This window comes from Corythoichthys intestinalis, chromosome 5, assembly GCF_030265065.1.
Source record: "Corythoichthys intestinalis isolate RoL2023-P3 chromosome 5, ASM3026506v1, whole genome shotgun sequence".
In the NCBI taxonomy this organism is placed as follows: Eukaryota; Metazoa; Chordata; class Actinopteri; order Syngnathiformes; family Syngnathidae; genus Corythoichthys; species Corythoichthys intestinalis.
Genome location: NC_080399.1, coordinates 57,220,475 through 57,240,922, shown reverse-complemented (window position 1 = coordinate 57,240,922; position 20,448 = coordinate 57,220,475). Strand labels below are relative to the sequence as shown.

The 20,448-nt window shown below is 43.1% G+C and overlaps 1 protein-coding gene across 2 annotated transcripts in view; it reads right to left on the bottom strand.

Annotated features, from left to right (window-relative positions):
- The window catches only part of syt9b (synaptotagmin IXb), a 105,347-nt gene that overhangs the window by 33,494 nt on the left and 51,405 nt on the right, over positions 1-20,448 (bottom strand). For both annotated transcript variants that reach the window (XM_057837260.1, XM_057837259.1), the window contains exons 2-3: positions 10,197-10,372; positions 7,714-7,931 (exon numbers count right to left, since the gene is read on the bottom strand). In XM_057837260.1, the coding sequence (XP_057693243.1) occupies positions 7,714-7,931; positions 10,197-10,372 (394 nt within the window). The remainder of the gene's footprint in view (positions 1-7,713; positions 7,932-10,196; positions 10,373-20,448) is intronic.

Genomic DNA, 20,448 nt, shown 5'->3' with positions numbered 1-20,448 from the left:
TTCAGAATGGTTTCAGAAGGAAAAAATACACATTCTGGAGTGGCCAAGTCAAAGTCCAGACTTGAACCCCATTGAGATGCTGTGGCATGACCTCAAGACAGCGATTCATGCCAGACATCCCAAGAATCTGACTGAACTGCAGCAGTTTTGTAGAGAGGAATGGGCCAAAATTAGTCCTGATCGATGTGCCAGATTGATCTGCAGCTACAGGAAGAATCTGGTTGAAGTTATTGCTGCCAAAGGGTGGGGGGCACAAAATATTAAATGTGATGGTTCACTTACTTATATTTCCCCCTTCTGTCATTGTTTGCATGCTATGCTCATCAAAATATGAAAACCAATAAATGTTTGGGTGGTTTTAGTTAAAGCAGGGACTGTTTTTTTCATCTGTAGGATTTTAACAAAGATCAGATCACATTTGATGGTGATTTTATGCAGAAATGTAAGAAATTCCAAAAGGTTCAGATACTTTTTCATTCCACTGTACAATGCTAGCAAGCCCGCCTGACATTCATCATGTACATACATGGCTAATTAATCTGGTCTTCCCAGGTTTCTATTGGATTTCCCAAGTTTTGTCTGAAATACACTTAATTTCTTCATGACTATAGAAGCAAAGAACATCACTAATAGCTTTTTTAAATCATTATTATTATTATTTTTATTTTTTATGGGAAACGGCGAGAAGAGACATAATTTAATCAGCAGGCATATATTTTTTGAAGGTTCCTCCGATGAAAAGGTGTCAATTAAATCTTGCCCAGATTGATATAAGAAATAGATTTATCAGGCATGAAATTGGTTCAAGGGTAAAAAAGGTGAGAAGGGTGTGGAGGAAATATGTCCCGGTACACTAGGGCTGTCCCACACGACTAATTTTCTCCTGATTAGTAGAGCCGTATATTTTTACGATTAGTCGACCAATCAAAAAAAAATTTTTTAAAACTAATTTAGCAAAACAAAAATTGTTGACGCTTTTGTTGAAATTTTGGAACACTTAAATTCCTCATCAAAGTAAGAATCAACATGCAAATAATAGGGCTGTCAAACGATTAAAATTTTTAATCGAGTTAATCACAGCTTAAAAATTAATTAATCGTAATTAATTGAAATTCAAACCATCTCTAAAACATGCCATATTCTTCTGTAAATTATTGTTGGAATGGAAAGACACAAGAAAGACAGAAACATTCAACATACTGTACATAAGTACTGTATTTGTTTATTATAACAATAAATCCACAAGATGGCATTAACATTATGACCATTTATGTATATTTTGCATAGCTATTTGATTGGGAATGCCAGTTCTCTTTGCATTGAGCATTTTTCTTTTTGTGAACATTATTTTTTCGAGAGATAGGAAAATTATTTTTGTTGTGCTTTCACTAAATGATGCGATTAACTGTTCGGCCCAAATGCATGATGGGAAGTTGGGCAACCATGATTGCCAGTGGTGGCTGCAAATGGTTTATAGTATGTTCTGTGTTGTGTTTAGGAGTGTTAAGAAAAAGAATGTCTCCTGCTCTGCCCAAATGCATGATAGTTGGGTTTAGGGGTTAGGGCAACCATGACTGTCAGTAGTGGCTGCAAATGGTATACAATATGTTCTGAGTTGTGTTCAATTAAGCATGTTCAGAGAAAGATTGTCTCCTGCTCTGCCCAAATGCATGATGGGAAGTTGGGCAACCATGACTGTCAGTCGTGGCTGCAAATGGCATACAATATATTCTGAGTTGTGTTCAATTAAGCATGTTAAGAGAAAGATTGTCTCTTGCTCCGCCCAAATGCATGATGGGAAGTTGGGCAATCATGACTGTCAGTAGTGGCTGCAAATGGTATACAATATGTTCTGCGATGTGTTCAATTAAACGTGTTAAGAGACAGATCGTCTCTTGCTCCGCCAAAATGCATGATGGGAAGTTGGGCAACCATGACTGTTAGTAGTGGCTGCTTAAGCCAACAAAAGGCACGGTCCAATGAACATCTGTCCACTCGCATTTGTCTGCTTTTTCGGTCTCAATGTGCTAAAACGGCGTCATTGTAAACTGTTTGAGGTAACGCATGAACGGGTCATTCCATCCATGCGTTAATTGCATCAAATGTTTTAATGTGATTAATTAAAAAAATTAATTACCGCCCGTTAATGCGATAAATTTGATGGCCCTAGTAAATAACAAAAATTAATCACACCTAAACAATGAGGTCAAATGCTGATAGCATTTACTAGTGGAAAAGACTGGAATGTAAACAGATTCAGAACACTGACTTTGCCTTTCCAACATTATTCAAAACAATTCTTAAAAAAAATATCTACTACATTATTATTATTATAGTAGCTATACTACTATATATAATAGTATTATAATAATTAAAGATGCACCGATACTGATACTAGTATCAGCAGGGGGCGCCGAACCGGCCCGAAATGGTGGTATCGGTATCGGCGAGTACCAACAAAGACGGCACCGATACCATTTACCGGTCCATTATTATAACATTTGACCACAGCCTTTTTTCTCCTCCTGGCGCTCACTACACTCTGTCTCTGTGTTGCGTGATGACACGTGAACACCAAGCAGCTATCGCTATTGGCCTGCTCCAGACCAATGAGAGCGGGCCAATAGCCACTCCTGACCAATCAAAAGGGGGCTTTTTCATATGGACGAAAAACAAACCAGGAAATATGGAGGCGCCGCGGCGGTCGGGAAATATTTCCAAATAGAAATCCCGTCGATTAAAATCAATGGCTGCATGCAAGATTTGCGGCCTGAAAGTTTGGAGATGTGGAGTTAAATCGGCCAGTTTCAATACCTCGAACTTGATAAAACACTTGAAGACGAAACGTGAACGAACACAACGAGTTTGAGCCTGCAAGGGCAGGACTGCTATCCAGAGGAAGAAGGCCGCTGGACCGGAGCAACAATCTCTGGTCAGTTCACTTCGTCTACTTTACTTTAATTGTCTTTTACTGAAAGAAATGCCGCAGTAATTTGGGAAGTGTTTCCAAAGTATTGTTGCCACCTTTCAGAAATAGAAATAAGGGACTCCCACCTCCCGAAAAAAAGGAGAGACAGGATGCTGTGGTCAATTATTATTACTTATAATTGTTAGCATCCGCAAATGCGGAAACAAGGTTGACCCTCGAAGCAGACAACAAGCGGGGGATACATAAAAGGGTTTAATGATTGCAAACAAAAAATAACACGCGATCGCGGGACAGTAGAAATAACAAAAGGAGTCCGTGACAGCAGGTCGACGAACAAACTAAGACGATAGGCAGCGGTTACAAACGAGAGCAGCACACTAACAGAAAAACCCAATGCAGGGGCATAACAAGCAAATGTAGCGAGATTATTGTGCCAGATGTCAAATAGCGATCAGCAAGGCAAATATCTCGGCAGCCTTCTCTGAGATCACCCGTGCTTAAATGCTGGGTTGATGAGTCTGCATTGGATTCAAGTGCCACGCCCCCACGCCCAGCAACAAAACACAATCTAACCAGCAGCAGAATGTGACAATAATTTCATGAAAGTTGCACTGTTTGGACTTTGAGAGGTTTAAAAAAGTTTATTCAGTTCATTCAGAGTTTATTATTATGAATTTCTTTTTACTTTCTTACTGTTGGGCTAGTATTATACATGTTTTATTAATTTCACAAATTTAGCACTATTTTGGCCTTTGAGAGCGGAAGGCTTATTCAACTATTGTCTACTAGGGTTTAGTGTACTTTTTCCTATTTTGTAAAGGAAAGCAACAGCCTGACAAAGCCTTGATAGCAATGATTTCACATCCAATCATGTAGCTCTTTGGAAAAAAAAAAAAAAATTAAGAAAAAAAAAAAAATATATATATATATATATATATATATATATATATATATATATATATATATATATATATATATATATATTAGGCCTGAACGATATATCGTTTAAACATCGCCATCGCGATGTGCGCATGCGCAATAGTCCCATCGCAAGGATGTGCGATAGTTTTTTCATTTAATTTTTTTAAATCCACAAACGTTTGTTTTGAGCAAGGAGCGAGAAAGAGAGTGCAGTCTCTCATTCTCTCCAGCTCGCAGTCATCGGCTCCTCCCCCTCCCCTGCTAGAGCGGAGTGGAGGGAGGAGGGGCCGAACAGCAGAGCGGAGGGAGGAGGGGCCGTTTTCAAAGTGAAAGCAAGCAATCAAGCAGCACGTTGAATAGGGAAGACCGTCTCCAAAAGGAGTTTTGGAAGTATTTTGGCTATCGACAAGAATATAAGGAACAAAAAACAGCCCTGTTGACAGTGCCTCGCCATGGTTGCCTCAACAAGAAGTCATCCGTCGAACATGTGGGACCATTTAAAACGCAGGTATCTATGCATTCCTGCTACGAGCTTCCCATCAGAGGCTTTTTAGTACAGGTGGGAACATTGTTACGTGCCAACGTTGTTGTCTCAAGCCTGCAATGGTGGATAAACTAGTAGTCTTGGCCAAAAACCTATGAGACCCAGTTGAGAATTGCTGAGCAAGGAAGGTGGACGATATGCAGACAAATACATAAATTTGGGAGTTAAAATGGTTCTGTTATTCATCAGTTATTTGCTGTTATTCAGTTCAATTATTTACAAGTTCAATTGAGTTTCTGTTTCTTTTATATTTAAATTAACTGTAAATCGTATTTTTCAAATAACTATAGTACAGCTGCACATAAAGTTTTGATACTTAATATTTTTTAAATATTTTTACAACTTTGTTGCAGTTTTGCAGTTCTATATTGTTATATTTTGTGTAAACAACTCAGGGGACTAATGCACTTGCACTTTTATTTGACAGATTTAATATTTAAGTTCAAATATGTTGACAACTTTATTGTTTTACTGAGGTTCTTATTTATTGTTATAGTTTGTGAACAACTCTTATTTGTCATATTTAATAAATATGTTTACAACTTTGTTGTTATTTTACCGAAGTTGTTATTTATTGTTATATTTTGTCAAAAACTCAGGGGACGAATGCACCTGCTCTTTTATTTGTCATTTAATGTATTTGCTGCTGTTGAAGTGTCAAATATTGTGTTCAAGAAATTATCTATTTTGTGCAGACATGGCTTCCTGGATCCCTTCATAATAATACAGCAATCTTAATCATTCACAAATGAAACGGTATTATATGAATACACTGTGGACACGGTGTGTCATGCAAAGTATTTCCAAACAGCTATTCAAGTCATCTAGTGAATATTTCTTTAAAATTTTTTTTTTTTTTTTTACTATCGCAATATATTGCACACCTAAAAAAAATCGCAACAATAGTTTTTTCCAATATCGTTCAGGCCTAATATATATATATATATATATATATATATATATAATTGGGGTGGTATCAGTATGGTATCGGTATCGGCCGATACTGCACAGCCAGGTATCGGTATTGGGGCCAAAAAATGGTATCGGTGCAACACTAATAATAATTATAATTATTCACTGCCAATCATATTTTTCATAATTCCATATTGCATAGGACAAAACTCTCAACTCCTCTGGTTCCACTGTCAGTTGTTTTATTTATTTATTTAACTTGCAATCGCACGTCCTGCGATGGCACTATTACGTATGCGCACATCGTGATGGCGATGTTGAAACCATATATCATGCAGGCCTAATTAGGTCTGTGCTTGATAGCGCCACCGCTAGCATAGAATTTGAAATCCAGCCAAAACCACAGAAGACCACCCTGACTTGCCATGTATCTTATAGATTGCAAAAGTGAGGCTGGCTTGCTTGACTAGCAGCCTTTTACTAGGGGATGGTAGAGCGTTTCATGCTTCTGTGTGTTGACAAACTGTATAGAGATGCTGCTTTTATTTTCCAGCAGGCACTCACCCACAAGGCCAAAGAGATCAAAAGCAAATTCCCCAGACCAGAACAACATTGAAAATTTATAGGCTGTTGTCAAGAGGATAAAGAGAGTAGCCAGACTTGATGATGATCACAAAAGCCTGTGCTTTCGTTACACCTACACAGTGCCTTACATAGGTTGATTGCTTACTGAAGTTTAGGTTTTCATTATCAACATCATTATAAGAAAAGGAGACCTGAAATATTATAATTTATAATACTTTGATGTAATGTACTACAGATGTTTTACGTTGATGACTGAATGACTGAAAAAAAAAATGTTTTTACAGTATTATGAGATGCAAAACTGTCTACTATTCAAACATTAATTTTGGCTCAAGGTTTGACCCTTTCAACAAACTGTTGCGGACTACCAAGGAGCTACAAATCAAGTGAACTAAAGGTTAATAGGTTAAAAATATAATTATTGTTATAGCAGAACCTCAATAACATTATTGCACTTGACATACAGTATGTTAATTATTGATTGCTATGAAATATAATGTAGTTTAGTATAATAATTAAAAAAAAAAAGTTTTTTGCTCTACATCCAGTTATTTTATTTTTCTTAGTTTCAATACATTTGCTTCTTTTTATTGAAACTTCTTAAAGCAACACTAGGTAACTTTTTAGTTATGGTCAATTTTAGCGACGCAAGTAGACAAAAGCGGTAGTGTTTTGCCAGCACACAGTGAGTTAAAATCCTGATCTCCCGGTCGCCTGCAAATGGATTAAATGTCATTTCTGTTTCCAGCGGCTGTGTGAAGGATAAATACCGTATTGGCCCAAAAATAAGACGGCCCTGATTATAAGACGACCCCTCTTTTTCAAGACTCAAGTTTGAAAAAAAGACTTTTTGAACACCAAATTAATTTTTCTACAGAAAATAATTACAGTACATCCGAAACAAATGATTATAACAATATATTTGAGAGAAAAAGCATGTTATTTTGCCTCATTCAAATCTTAATATCTGAACATTTAAATATGTAAACTAAAGTGCAATCACATTCGTAAATGAATGGCATCTGGTTTTTGAAATGTAAATAAACCAATCTATTGTGATAAAACAACAAAAGTGCAATGACTGCATTTATTATCCAAGTGAGGTCTAACTGTAACTGTAGTCTTGAAACAAATCTGAATATGGAAAAATATTGCAATAAAATAATGCAAACTGGTTAAATTTGAGAGTAGCTGAGATCTGTCATGACAGAACATCGCTTCAATGATATCTGGCGCCATCTAGCGTCGTGAATGGGTATAATGTCTAGACCGCGAATATAAGACGACCCCCCCCCTCTTTTTCAGTCTTATTTCAATGCAAAAACAGTCTTATATTCGGGCCAATACAGTAGTAATGAAGTCATTAATCCAGTTGTGGCTAAGCAATAGCATGTGATGATTTTTAAAATAAGAAACGTTTGATTTTTTCCCGTATTCCCCCATAGCCTCCATTTCTCTTTTTTCTTGTGTCCTCGGACAAAACTTTTTGTCTCTTTTGTTGCTCTGCCATCTTTGCAGAATTCGCTGAAAAGCGTTCGCATCGACTTCTGTCTTCATAACGAATGGGGAAGTGATGTATAGTGATGTATGTAAAGCAGTTCACACATTTGTAGTTTTTTTGTGTGGCAGGGTTCCTGCCACCCTCCCCAAAGTTAATTAATGTTGGTGAACACAATACAGACCCCCTCAAGATATAAAAGAGGTGTCATTCAGCTAGTTGCCAGTCGATATATCATCACAAATGTTATGAAAATGTTTTATAAAGGTTGAAAAGCTACCTAGTGTTGCTTTACGTTTTACAACATAATTAAGGTGCACTGACCGTACTGATGATGTGGGTTCAGTGATTTGTCTTTGCACTCTGTCCCTGGTCAAGGTGTGGGTTTGGATGTGGTCCACTTTGGCCTGAGTCTCCAGAGGGATGTCAGGTGATGTGTGACTGATCTTCAGACCTGACTCCGGGACAGACACAGCCATGGGTAGGCCTGAAGGCTCTTTCATACAGCCATCTTCACTATAATCCCTGTCATCCCCATCTACCTGCGGATAAGAGTATTTAAATATAGTGTGTTTAATAGTGACACTTTTCAAAAATAATATCAGTCACAATATTAAGACGTCCAACAGCAGACTTCATCATGAAATTGATGGGAGACATTCCCCAGACACTACGCCGCCCCTTCAAGTAGTCATAGTCGGTTGCAATTATTCTCAAACACATGCAGCGATCCAACGCCGGATTTAGGTTGAAAAGGTTAGAAAGCTTTACCGCATACAAACAGGAAGGATTGTCTCAGGAGTGATTTGTTCAAGGATTCAGGGTAATTATTATATTTTTTTGTACAATGAATGCATTTTGAAACGCTGTGAAAAAAAAATTAATGGCAGAAATTAACTGCTACGGGATTGGCGTCATAATTCACAGGATCTACGTAAAATAAATGCTAACCACCCGTATTTTTGCTTTTAACCAAGAATCGAAACCAAGAATTTAGGGATTTAAGCATTTATTCACAAGAATTTTCAACATAAAAAGCTCTTTGTGGTTATAAGGCAGCGCTACAGTGGCTTAAAGACTTGCAGCACATTCGACATATGTAGTAAAATGAATGCTAACTGCCGTTTTTTTTTTTTTTTTTTTTGCTTTTTACCAAGAATTGAGATCATTTTACATCCATGTTTATGAAGAATTCAGGGATTTAAGCATTTATTCACAAGAATTTTTAACGTAAAAAGCTCTTTGTGGTGATAAGGCGGTGCCACCGTGGCTTAAAGACTAGCAGCACATTCGACATATTTACGTACAATAAATGCTAACTGTCCGTTTTTTTTTTTTTTTTGGCTTTTAACCAAGAATCGAGACTGTTTTACGTCCATATTTATAAAGAATTCAAGGATTTAAGCATTTATTCACAAGAATTTTCAACGCAAAAAGCTCTTTGTGTTTCCACTCGGTCAGCCCCCAATTAATCGGCCCCACGCCCCATCAATATGTTATGAAGTCTATGAACTGTAGTTTAAAGTATGTTTTCCAAAATGTGTTTCTCCTGGGGATGGGTTCTTCTCATCAGTCCACTCAACAGTCTGGGTCTGATTTAGAGTTCAATTCAATTCAATTTTATTTGTATAGCCCTGGATCACAACAACGTTGTCTCAAAGGGCTTTGCAGAGGCAATATGATACACAATCAGAAACAGCAAATGAAGCAACAAAGATGAATAAATAAATACCTGTAATGTTCTACCTGTAATGTTCAGAATATCATTTTCACTAAATGGAGGCATCTGGCTTAACTTCACTTTTGTACTACAATCGATAAACGGTCACAGTCAAACGGTCATGTCCTGCATGACCTCACTAAAGATTTCCTCATACTGTATCTTGCAGTGAGCATCCACATACTGTAACTAGTGCTTTTATTTTATTCGGCTTTTTCATGTTTTCTGTGAAGCAACTACAAAAGGATACCAACTGTGTCAAAGTAGGAAACCATGATGTTGAAGAAATAATTGCGTAAGAAAGCAATACCAATGTCCTCTACAATATGGGGAAAGCAAGTGGTATGCAACAAAAATAACATTAAAAGATAATGTATTCCATGTCAACATTCTGACTTAACCTCAGTTTTTTTTTTTTTTAAATTCTTCGTTCCATGCTATAATTGGGATAGATCCTCGTATGCACTGGAACACATCTTCAGTGATGTGCCAGAGGTCATCGGGGGTTTCCGGTCTTTCAATGCATACCGCCTTCCTCAGGTGACCCAGCCAAGGATGATCAGACTTGTGTCCAAATAGAATTAACCCAGAGATCGCTCCTCTTGATCCAGAGCCATCTAGAGTCTCTCTCTGCCGCCTCCATGTAGGTCTTCATGGCTTTCCTCATCTCTGCACCAGTGATGCCAAATAGACTGAACACCTTGCACAAAGAGCGGCCAGCAAAGCCCCCTCACACCACTTCAATGGGCTCACAGCCTTTCTTCCAGCCTTCTCTTTGGCATTGCTCGACTAGTTCCTGATACTTTGACCGCTTATGGTCATTTGCCTCCATAATGTGATCCTCCCAAGGAACATTAAGTTCTATCAGCAGCACCTGCCTTGAGGATACTGACGTACGCACGATGTCTGGCCTCAACGAAGTTTTTGTAACGTGGATTGGAAACTTGAGCTCCTTGCCCAAGTCAACCTGTAGCACTTTTTGTAGTGTTACTCTTTAAATTTGATGATAAAAAAAGTTTTATTATTGTTGTTTGTGTGCTTACATCAAAGTAAAAGATTTTAAAGTTAGAACTCCTTTTCAACTTACCTCTATTAGGACAGGCTGTTGGTCCCCTCCCAGAAAATGTGCTCCCTTGAGGACATCTGGGAGGAAGCGGCCACTCAGCGGTACCCAACACAGCTTCCATGATACAAATAGGGAGACGCTGAATAAAGCCAGACCACAGGTGGTCACTAACAGGGACAATAGGCTCACTGATACATCTGGAGATAAAAGAGAGTGAGAGACTCAATGAATGTTTTTCCTGCAACTAAATAAAAGCATAGTAAGACCCAGCTCATGGAAGGGAAAGGAACAATACTATATGTGTTACAATGTGTCTCTGTTGCAACTGTAAAAAAGATACCAAATTCAGAATCTACTGTATGTCCCTTGTCTCAATGTAGTGCGACAAATAGGTATTATAACTGTTAAATGGGACATTTCAATTATTTTATTTACTTTATTAAATATGAAAGGCAAAATTGCTTCATCCATGCTATGAATTTAATCTATGAAATTGAATACTGTATATTCCTACCAATAGATTTGATATTTTAAGAAATTATAAAAGATTTTTTTTTTTTTTTTTAAATCTAACAATTTATTTTTGAAAAAAACTTCACCCACATGGGGGTGTAATTGATTTTGTGAAAGTGTATTAAATGTTGGTATTGAGCATATTGAGTGTTACGCTATATCTTTCTAACATGCAACATGTTGAGCCACCATTAAATTGATTGTATTAGCAAATGCCATAACAGTCATCTTCAATGCAATATTTTCTTTTTCTTTTCAACCAGTTTTTCCCTCCTCCGGTTACAGTAAAGTCCTGTCACAAACTGGCTGAAGTGGCCAACATGACTGAACTGGACGAAATTTCACACTGTTAAAGTCTGTAACATACAAAGTCACACATGGAAATTGACATTTGTATACATATCAACTCGCTATTTTAACCAAATAGTATATAAAATTACTATTGATGCTTACGCAGTGGTTAAAGATCGGTGGGGGAGCCCTAAAATTTCAGTGTTGTGGAACAGTAGGGAAAATTATGTGATGATCAAGAAAAAACACGCATAGCTGTCTGATATGGCTAACTAACACAAACAGCAACCTTACAGCATAACACAGCAATTTAGACAAAAACTAAAGTGAAAACCAAACTTAGAGACACACAGGTGAGTGAAACAAGACTTTGATTTTTCCCTGTTTTCTTCATGTTCCTCCATCTAACAAAAAATGATCAGATATTAACACTTAAAGCCTCTTTCACACATACCTGAACACTGTTTAAATGCCGGGATTTAAACCTGTTGCCCTTATAGATGTTAGAAATTTCCCAGGTCGACTGACACCGAGATTACGTGGATATTTACCGGGTCGTGTCCTAGTATAATGTGCAGGACTTACCCGGGACGTGCGGCATGTGAAAGCAAAAGTGGAATTACCGGGTCAGAGCGGAAAGGCTGATGACAAAAATGTCATTGCGAGCCGATCGTCATTTCCTCTTTCGTCGCAGTAAGACAAAATTTGGTAAACACACATCCCAATTATCAACATGGCAAACTAAAAATAACAAAATTAAACTGGAAACATAACGAAATTAAATTGCCACTGGATCGTTGAGCCGAGGAAGAGACAGTTCATTATCCATCTTTGGAAATGTGTGATTTTGTTGCCGATGCCGACCAAAAATCACGTCATGTCCTGGTTATAAAATCCCTTCCCTCGCTATCTCCGTACAGCGTTGAGGAGAGCGTTGAGTCGCCAACACGGTATCTCCCCATGACACGGGTAAATCCTGCGTCACCTTACACATGAATTTACCGGGATATAAATCTGAAAGGGAATTTAGATTAGGTTTTGCAGAAGTTAGATAAATACAGTATTTATAATATTAATAACAATCCCGCCAGTCACAACCATGAGATAAACATTAACGTTTTGCCATTTAACAAGGCATATAATCTAAAGCAGTTAGCTACATGAAAATTTAAATTCTTATTGGCCTGATGAATTGTTAAATGTTCCAGAATGTTTTCAAGTAAGTATATTTACCATTATTCACTTACTTTGGTTTAATCGCCGTTTTCGACTCCCATGGAAACAATCAAACCATAGACGATTCAAACGAACACTGGCGGTTTGACTGACTCAATAGATGTAGCCTTTTAAAGGTCGAGGGGCTAACAGAGGGTGATGCTGCGCTCTGATTTGTTGAGCATGTCAGCGTTTACATATGAGAGCCATGCAGACTGTGCATGTGATAATTTTATCTAGTCCACAGCACTACCTGTTAGGGCCTGTGCTCCTCCTTCCTGAGCCCTGGCCCACCTCTGGCAGGTGCGCGTGTTTTTATTCTGATTATAGACGTCAGACGGGTGGAGCGGCCACAGGTGATGGCGATGATAATCAGCCCTCTTTAAAAGCAGTCGACGCTGCCACCTCGTCGCCCGATCAACGTGTCTGTTTGCTAAGTCAGTTGTATCTCGCATTCTTCACTTATTGCTCTGACCACCGGCTCACGACATCTTTTTGCTCTCGTCCCAGGTCCTGTTTTTTGCGCGCCCCTTGTCGGATTTCATGCCTGCCTTCCTTCCCGAGCTTCCTCACCTCATGCCCACTCGACGACCCCGATCATTGAGTTCCACTGCTTTTGTGTTGGACACAATAAAGCATTTTGGTTTATTGCCACACCGTGCCTGTGTCTGCATAAAGATCCCCTCCATTCCAGGAATCCTAACAATTTGATTGGGCCACGATGGATCTCGCAGACAATCCCTCTCCCAGGTCACTCCGGGACATACACCAAGCCATTGACTTCCTCTTCCATAAGGTAAGAGACATTTCCCACTCACTCCAGGCCATACAAGCACAACTCGCCCCGTCACGTCTTCGCCACGCCGCCGCCTCGCCAAGCCGCGTTCCCGCAAGTAACCCGGCGTCATTGGCTACGGGCCGAGAGCCTCACGTCCCCGCTCCGGCCCCTTACGACGGCAACCTCGGCGCTTGTCGCGCCTTTCTTTTGCAATGTAGCCTAGTTTTCGAGCAACAGCCACACACATTCCACGAAGATAGAGTGAAAATTGCCTACCTTATTGGCTGCCTAAGTGGCGTGGCTCTCGATTGGGCATCATCAGTGTGGGAGCAGGGATCCACCGTGTGTCACTTGTGCGTGTCCTTCACCGCAGAAATGCGCAAAATCTTTGACCACCCAATCCGCGGAAAAGAGGCAGCCAAACGGCTCATGTCGGCTCGCCAAGGGTCTCTGAGCGTCGCCGAATTCTCAGTAGAGTTCCGGACGTTGGCCGCTGAGAGTCGTTTTAATGACGCGGCACTTCAAGAGGTATTCCTCCGCGCATTGAACGAGCCTCTCAAGGACGAATTGGCCACCCGGGACCAGCCAGATTCGTTGGACAATCTCGTCAGCCTTTCTATCCAAATTGACAATCGCATGCGTGAACGCCAGAGACAACGCAGGGAGCTGCCGACGCCACGCATTTGCCCCTCACGGTCTTCCCACGACCACCCCCGCTTCCTGTCCGGGCCACTGACGCGGTGTCGACAACATCGCCCCCTGCTGAACGGCTGCGCCAATGCAGTTTGGCCACACAAGGCTGTCGCAGGAGGAGCGTGCACGCAGGAATTTTGCACAATTATGTATTTACTGTGGTGAAGATGGGCACTTTATCTGCAGCTGCCCGCTGCGTCGGGGCTCACCAAGAAAGGGGGGACTACTCGTGAGCCACATGTCCCATCATTCCTCACGCCGGCTCCAGCTCACAGCCAGACTCACCTGGAAGGAACAGTCCCGCACCGTGACCGCCCTTGTGGATTGTGGTTCTGATGAGAACTTCATGGATCGTGGCTTCGTGGACCAACTGGGGCTGGTTACGCACCCGCTTCCTGCCCCGTTGAAAACCACGGCACTCGATGGGCGTCTCCTGTTCAGTGTGAGTCATAAAACCGACGCCGTTGACGTCCTGCTGTCTGGAAACCACAGAGAGGTGAGCTCCTTTCTAGTCTTCCACAGTCCCGGCACACCGTTGGTCCTCGGCCTGCCTTGGCTAAATACACACAACCCTGCCATAGACTGGACACACCCCAAGCTAACGGCGTTGAGCGAATTCTGCCATAATAACTGTCTCAAATCCGCTTTAGTGCCTGCTCGTCTTGTCCAGAGCATGGGAAAACCTGACCTGTCCGCTGTACCAAAATGTTACCATGACCTGGGGCAGGTATTTGATGAAGACCGTGCAGCATCTCTCCAGCCGCACCGTCCTTATGACTGTGCAATCGACCTCCTTCCTGGTGCGACTCTTCCCAAAGGTCGCCTTTTTAACATCTCTCTACCAGAAAGGGAGGCGATGGAAAAATACATTACAGAGTCCTTAGCAACTAGTGCCATTCGCCCGTCGTCTTCCCCTGTAGGTGTGGGTTTCTTTTTCATAGGTAAAAAAGACGGCGGCCTGAGACCCTGCATAGACTTCCGAGGCCTGAACGAGATAACTGTCAAAAACAGGTACCCTCTTCCACTTCTTGATTCTGCGTTCACCCCCCTCCAAGGAGCTGCTATTTTCACAAAACTAGACCTACGTAGCGCCTATCACCTTGTCCGTATTAGGGAGGGGGACGAGTGGAAGACAGCTTTTAATACACCCCTGGGCCATTATGAGTACTTGGTAATGCCGTTCGGACTCACAAACGCTCCAGCGGTTTCCCAGAACCTCATTAATGACGTCCTGGAGACATGATTAACAGATTTGTGGTAGTCTACTTGGATGACATTCTTGTGTTCTCCCGCACACCTCAAGAGCATGAGAAACGTGTCCGTCAAGTACTCCAGCGGCTCCTCGAGAACAGACTGTAGGTCAAGGCAGAAAAGTTCATGTTTCATGTTCCGGAGACTACGTTTCTTGGTTATGTCGTAGGTCAGGGGGAGCTACGCATGGACCCGGCAAAAGTCACAGCGGTTCTGAACTGGCCTCGCCCCTCTGATCGGAAGCAGCTACAGCGGTTTCTCGGGTTTGCCAATTTTTACCGCCGCTTCATCCGTAATTACAGCTGGATCGCGGCTCCACTCACTGCCATCACTTCCACCGGCAACCTGTTTCGTTGGTCCAACGCCGCAGACTCCGCTTTCAGCAACCTCAAAAGCTGTTTCACCTCTGCCCCGGTGCTGGTCCATCCCAACCAGTCACTGCAGTTCATCGTGGAGGTCGACGCCTCAGCGAGAGTGGCGTGGGCGCTGTGCTGTGCCAACGCCGGCCCGCTGACGGCAAAATCCATCCATGTGCCTTTTTCTTCCGCAGGCTCTCTCCCGCTGAACGCAATTATAGCATCGGGGACAGAGAACTGTTAGCGGTGAAACTGGCCTTGGAAGAATGGCGCCACCTCCTGGAAGGGACATCACAACCCTTCGTCGTGCTCACCGACCACAAAAACCTGGAGTACCTCAAGTCCGCCCGGAGACTGAATCCACGACAAGCCATGTGGGCCATGTTTTTCTGTCGCTTTAACTTCACACTGTCATACATTCCAGGTTCCAAAAACGTCAAGCCAGACGCTCTGTCACGCCAGTTCCAGCCCACCGAACCCAAGGAGGAACCCGCTTTCATTCTTCCACCGACCTGCTTGCTCGCTTCAATGGAGTGGGAGATCGAGCGGAAGGTGAAGGACTCCCATGGTGAACACCCAGACCCCTGAGCTGGCCCACAACCCGACCTGTTTGTACCCCAGGCTCTCCGTTCCCAGGTGCTGGAGTGGGCTCAGTCCTCCCGGCTGTTCTGCCACCCCGGCATACGTAGAACCATGGCTGTGCTGCGCCAGCGGTTCTGGTGGCCGTCCATGTCAGAGGACACCAGATCCTTTGTTCTGGCATGTACAGTATGCGCGCACAGCAAAACTACCACCAAGCCCAGCTCTGGACTCCTCTGCCCGTTACCCATCCCGAGCCGCCCTTGGTCACACATAGCGCTGGATTTCGTCACCGGTCTGCCTCCTTCCAAGGGCCACACAGTGATACTCACCGTCGTGGACAGGTTCTCCAAAGCCGCCCATTTCATCCCCCTTCGCAAGCTCCCGTCAGCCACAGAAACCACAACCCTGCTCACTGACCATGTATTCCATTTGCATGGCATTCCGGCTGATATCGTCTCTGACCGTGGACCCCAATTCACCTCACAAGTTTGGAAGGCTTTCTGTGCGGCCCTGGGTGTGGGCGTGAGCCTCTCCTCTGGTTACCACCCACAGACCAATGGCCAGTGCGAGCGGACCAACCAACAGCTCGAAGCGTCCCTCCGTTGCACCACTCAGGCTCACCCCGGCACCTGGAGCGATCAACTACCCTGGGTCGAATACGCGCACAATTCCCTGCCAAATGCCTCCTCGGGTATGTCACCATTCTTGTGTTCCTTGGGTTACCAACCCCCATTATTCCCCTCACAGGAATGTGAAATCGCCGTCCCGTCTGTCCAAGGCCACATAGATTGTTGTTCCAGGGTCTGGGAGCAGGCGCGCTCTGCACTCCTCCGCGCCTCTGAGAAGTCCTGTGCCCAGGCTGACCGCCACCGTACACCTGCACCCAGCTACGCCGTCGGCCAAAAAGTGTGGCTCTCTTCAAAGTCCCTGCCACTAAAAACTGAGTCTGTTAAGCTATCTCCTCGGTTCGTTGGCCCCTTTGAGATCACCAAGCTAGTGAATCCTAATGCCGTGCGCCTTAAGCTCCCTGCCCATCTCAGAGTCCGCCCTACCTTCCACGTCACCCAAGTCAAGCCAGTTTCTACGAGCCCCTTGGCCCCCCCGTTCAGCCGCCTCCACCACCTCTCTCGATCGATGGGGGTCCTGCCTACCGTGTGGAGCGGCTTCTCGACGTCCGCCGTCGTGGCCGTGGGCTCCAGTCTCTGGTGGACTGGGAGGGTTATGGCTCGGAAGAGCGGTCCTGGGTTCCAGCCCGGTGGGTGTTGTCCCGCGAGCTCATCCGTGATTTCCACCGCGCCCATCCTGGGCGTCTTCGTCGGGTGCCAGGTGGCGCCCGTAGGAGGGGGGTTCCTGTTAGGGCCTGTGTTCCTCCTTCCTGAGCCCTGGCCCACCTCTGGCAGGTGTGCGTGTTTTTATTCTGATTACAGACATCAGACGGGTGAAGCGGCCACAGGTGATGGCGATGATAATCAGCCCTCTTTAAAAGCAGTGGACGCCGCCACCTCGTCGCCCGATCAACGTGTCTGTTTGCTAAGTCAGTTGTATCTCGCATTCTTCACTTATTGCTCTGACCACCGGCTCACGACATTTTTTTGCTCTCATCCCAGGTCCTGTTTTTTGCGCGCCCCTTGTCGGATTTCATGCCTGCCTTCCTTCCCGAGCTTCATCACCTCACGCCCACTCAACGACCCCGATCATCGAGTTCCACTGCTTTTGTGTTAGACACAATAAAGCATTTTGGTTTATTGCCACACCGTGCCTGTGTCTGCATAAAGATTAGCCCGGGAATTTCATGCCTTAGACCGGCCCACTTTATATTGTTTAAAATAGGGATGTCCCGCGCGCATGTTTTTGCACCCGGGTCCGAGTCACCTGATTCTGAGTAGTGTTGTATCGGTCATAAACGATTCGTTCTTTTTGAACGAATTGTTTGGGTGAACGAGACTGAACTAATCACATCCTGCACTGATTCGTTCTATGAAGTTGGGGCTTGTTAGCTGCGTGGGAGGGCGTGGAGCAAGCGGCAGCGTCTTCTGACATCGCACACGACCAATCAGACGCCAGTCTCATCGCGGGCAGGGGAGGGAGTGGAAACAGAATCAGAGCGTCTGTCACTCACTTCCACGTGTGGCCAATATTAGCAGCCAGCGTGCACGCAGGGGGCAAGACTGAGTTATGTCACTTCCCGTTCACTTACTCGGTCCTCCGGCTTCTGACCGAGCCTGTTGCAAACTTGACTTTCCAGTCATGAGGTGAACGACTCAAAAAAATGAAAGGAAATGACTGTGTCACATATTTGTTAATGTGGAGCCTATCATATGCTGCTCAAACAGACAAAAACGCCACACAAACCTAGCGAGCATGGTTTAGTGTACTACTTTTCTCAACAGACTCGAGACTGCATATGACGACATACTATCAAATTTACAGTAGTTTAAAACACTTTCGCGGGTAGCTACGAGGCAAGCAAAAGCTGAGTTGCGGTCGCGTGACGGCAGTGCAGGGGGGAGAAAACTGTCATTGTATGGAGGCTTCATGGCAGCGATATTTTCCTCATATGTGCACAGAAAAAATATTTAGTATGATCACCATCAGTGTTGGGCACGTTACTTTAAAAAAGTAATTAGTTACATTACTCACTACTTCTTCCAAAAAGTAACTGAGTTAGTAACTGAATTACTCTATAGTAAAAGTAACTAGTTACCAGGGAAAGTAACTATTTCCATAAAAAGAACTTGTTGTATGTCAAAGAATTTGAATTTTCTGAGCAGTATTCGAGTCAGTGGAATAGAGAAGAACAGACAGGTAGTTGTTGTTAGGTGCTTCGGCAGATTTGAATTGCTTACCACAGATGTCGACAAAAGCTTTGCCCCGGGACATAAATTACACATTACATGCAGGTTCTTTCCTTTAATTTTGACAAACTTGAAATAGTGTCTATATCTCCACCTCTTAAAGGACAATTTTTCTTCTGAATGCTCTGCCATCCCGACCCTGTGCATCTGTTTTGCGTGTGTGTGTTTGCCGCACGCGCTGTTCCAGTTTGCTTGTGAAATCACCGGCTCTGATTGGCTTACCACGACACATGACTCTAACCCTCAGCCAATCACAATCACTTCCATCGCATCTCTTCAGGGGGTGCATTCAGGTAGGCTCGTTTCCCGACAATTCACGTCACCTTCAAAGCGTCTGCTGTCCTCAAGATGGAAGCAGAATTATTGCTGGCTGACAGTGGGGGATGGGAACGAGGCTAGCATCAGGTGTAGCAAACACAGAAACGTTACCAAACTTTGGAAAGCATTGTCTAATTGAATGAGCAGGGCAAACAGGTTGGAGTCAGAAGTACGTGCGCTATTCTCGAACCTGAACGCACCCCAAGTCTTGGATGACAAATCAACAGAGCAGAGAGTCGGCTCGACACGGCTGGTAGTTTCTTCAATTTATTCAGAGTAAGTAACGCACCGCTTTTGACCGTCAGTAACGGTAACGGCGGAAAAAGTAATTAGTTAGACTACCCTGTTACTGAAAAAATAAACGCAGTTACGTAACGGCGTTATTTATAACGGCGTTACACCCAACACTGATCACCATAATACTGATTTGCAATGAAACAGTATATACAGTACATGTCAATTTTTTCCGAGTGTTTTATTTATTTTTTTCGTGTCAGAGCGTGTCGGGTGTTGGTTGGTTTAACAAATTATGTCCATCCATCCATCATGTGCTACTCAAGCACCCAAAAACAATGCACGCGGGCACGGGAGATGTCGCAATATGTCTACATTTTTCTTAACAGACTAATGAGAGTGAAAGGCGACATCGTAAAGAGCAAACAATTATTTCTCGTCAGCATTTGACGATCCGAGATGAGGGGACGACAGGGGAGCTGACCGGATTACTTTATTTATTAACCCTTTAACACCGAACGTGTCGGCAGCGACGCGTTTACGCATGTTGTCTTTGAAGCTTCGTCACGCTGTAATTACATCACCCACCTGCCGCTGGTTGGTCTCATTTGAAAGTGCGGAAGTTGATGTCCACACCAGTTTTTATTTGAAGTCAATCGACCAAGAAAAACGGGAGCTAATGTCATTTGAGTTTTATAGTTTTATTGCACTCATAAATATACATTAAAACGCTGCATGTACCATGTATCTATCTCCATATTTCCCATTTCTGGTCCTTTTTCAAAACCGAAAGCAGCACAAAAGACTACATATTCCAAGAACTGTTGTGATGTCAAGAAGGACGAACTGAATGTGAACATTTTTAATAAATTGCCGAGCTAGGCGCCAACTAAGGAAAAGGAGGCATGAACACCGGTTGGATTGCGCGAGCGACTTTGAAACGTGCAGAATGAATCGAAAGCTAAATTTAGCGCAAGCTAATGCATTTTTTCATCAACTCAAGGAATAGGATGAGCTGTATTTGTCGTTGTTTTCCTCGGATTAGTCGGCGTCTCGGCGAGTAGAAGTGACAGCAGCGCTCAAACGGCAGAAGAGTAGGCTGTGTGACGTTGTATGTGACGCAGCTCAGTGACCTGTTCAAAAACAAACTTTTTTGAGTGCGCAAAAAAAAAAAAAACTTTATCGCA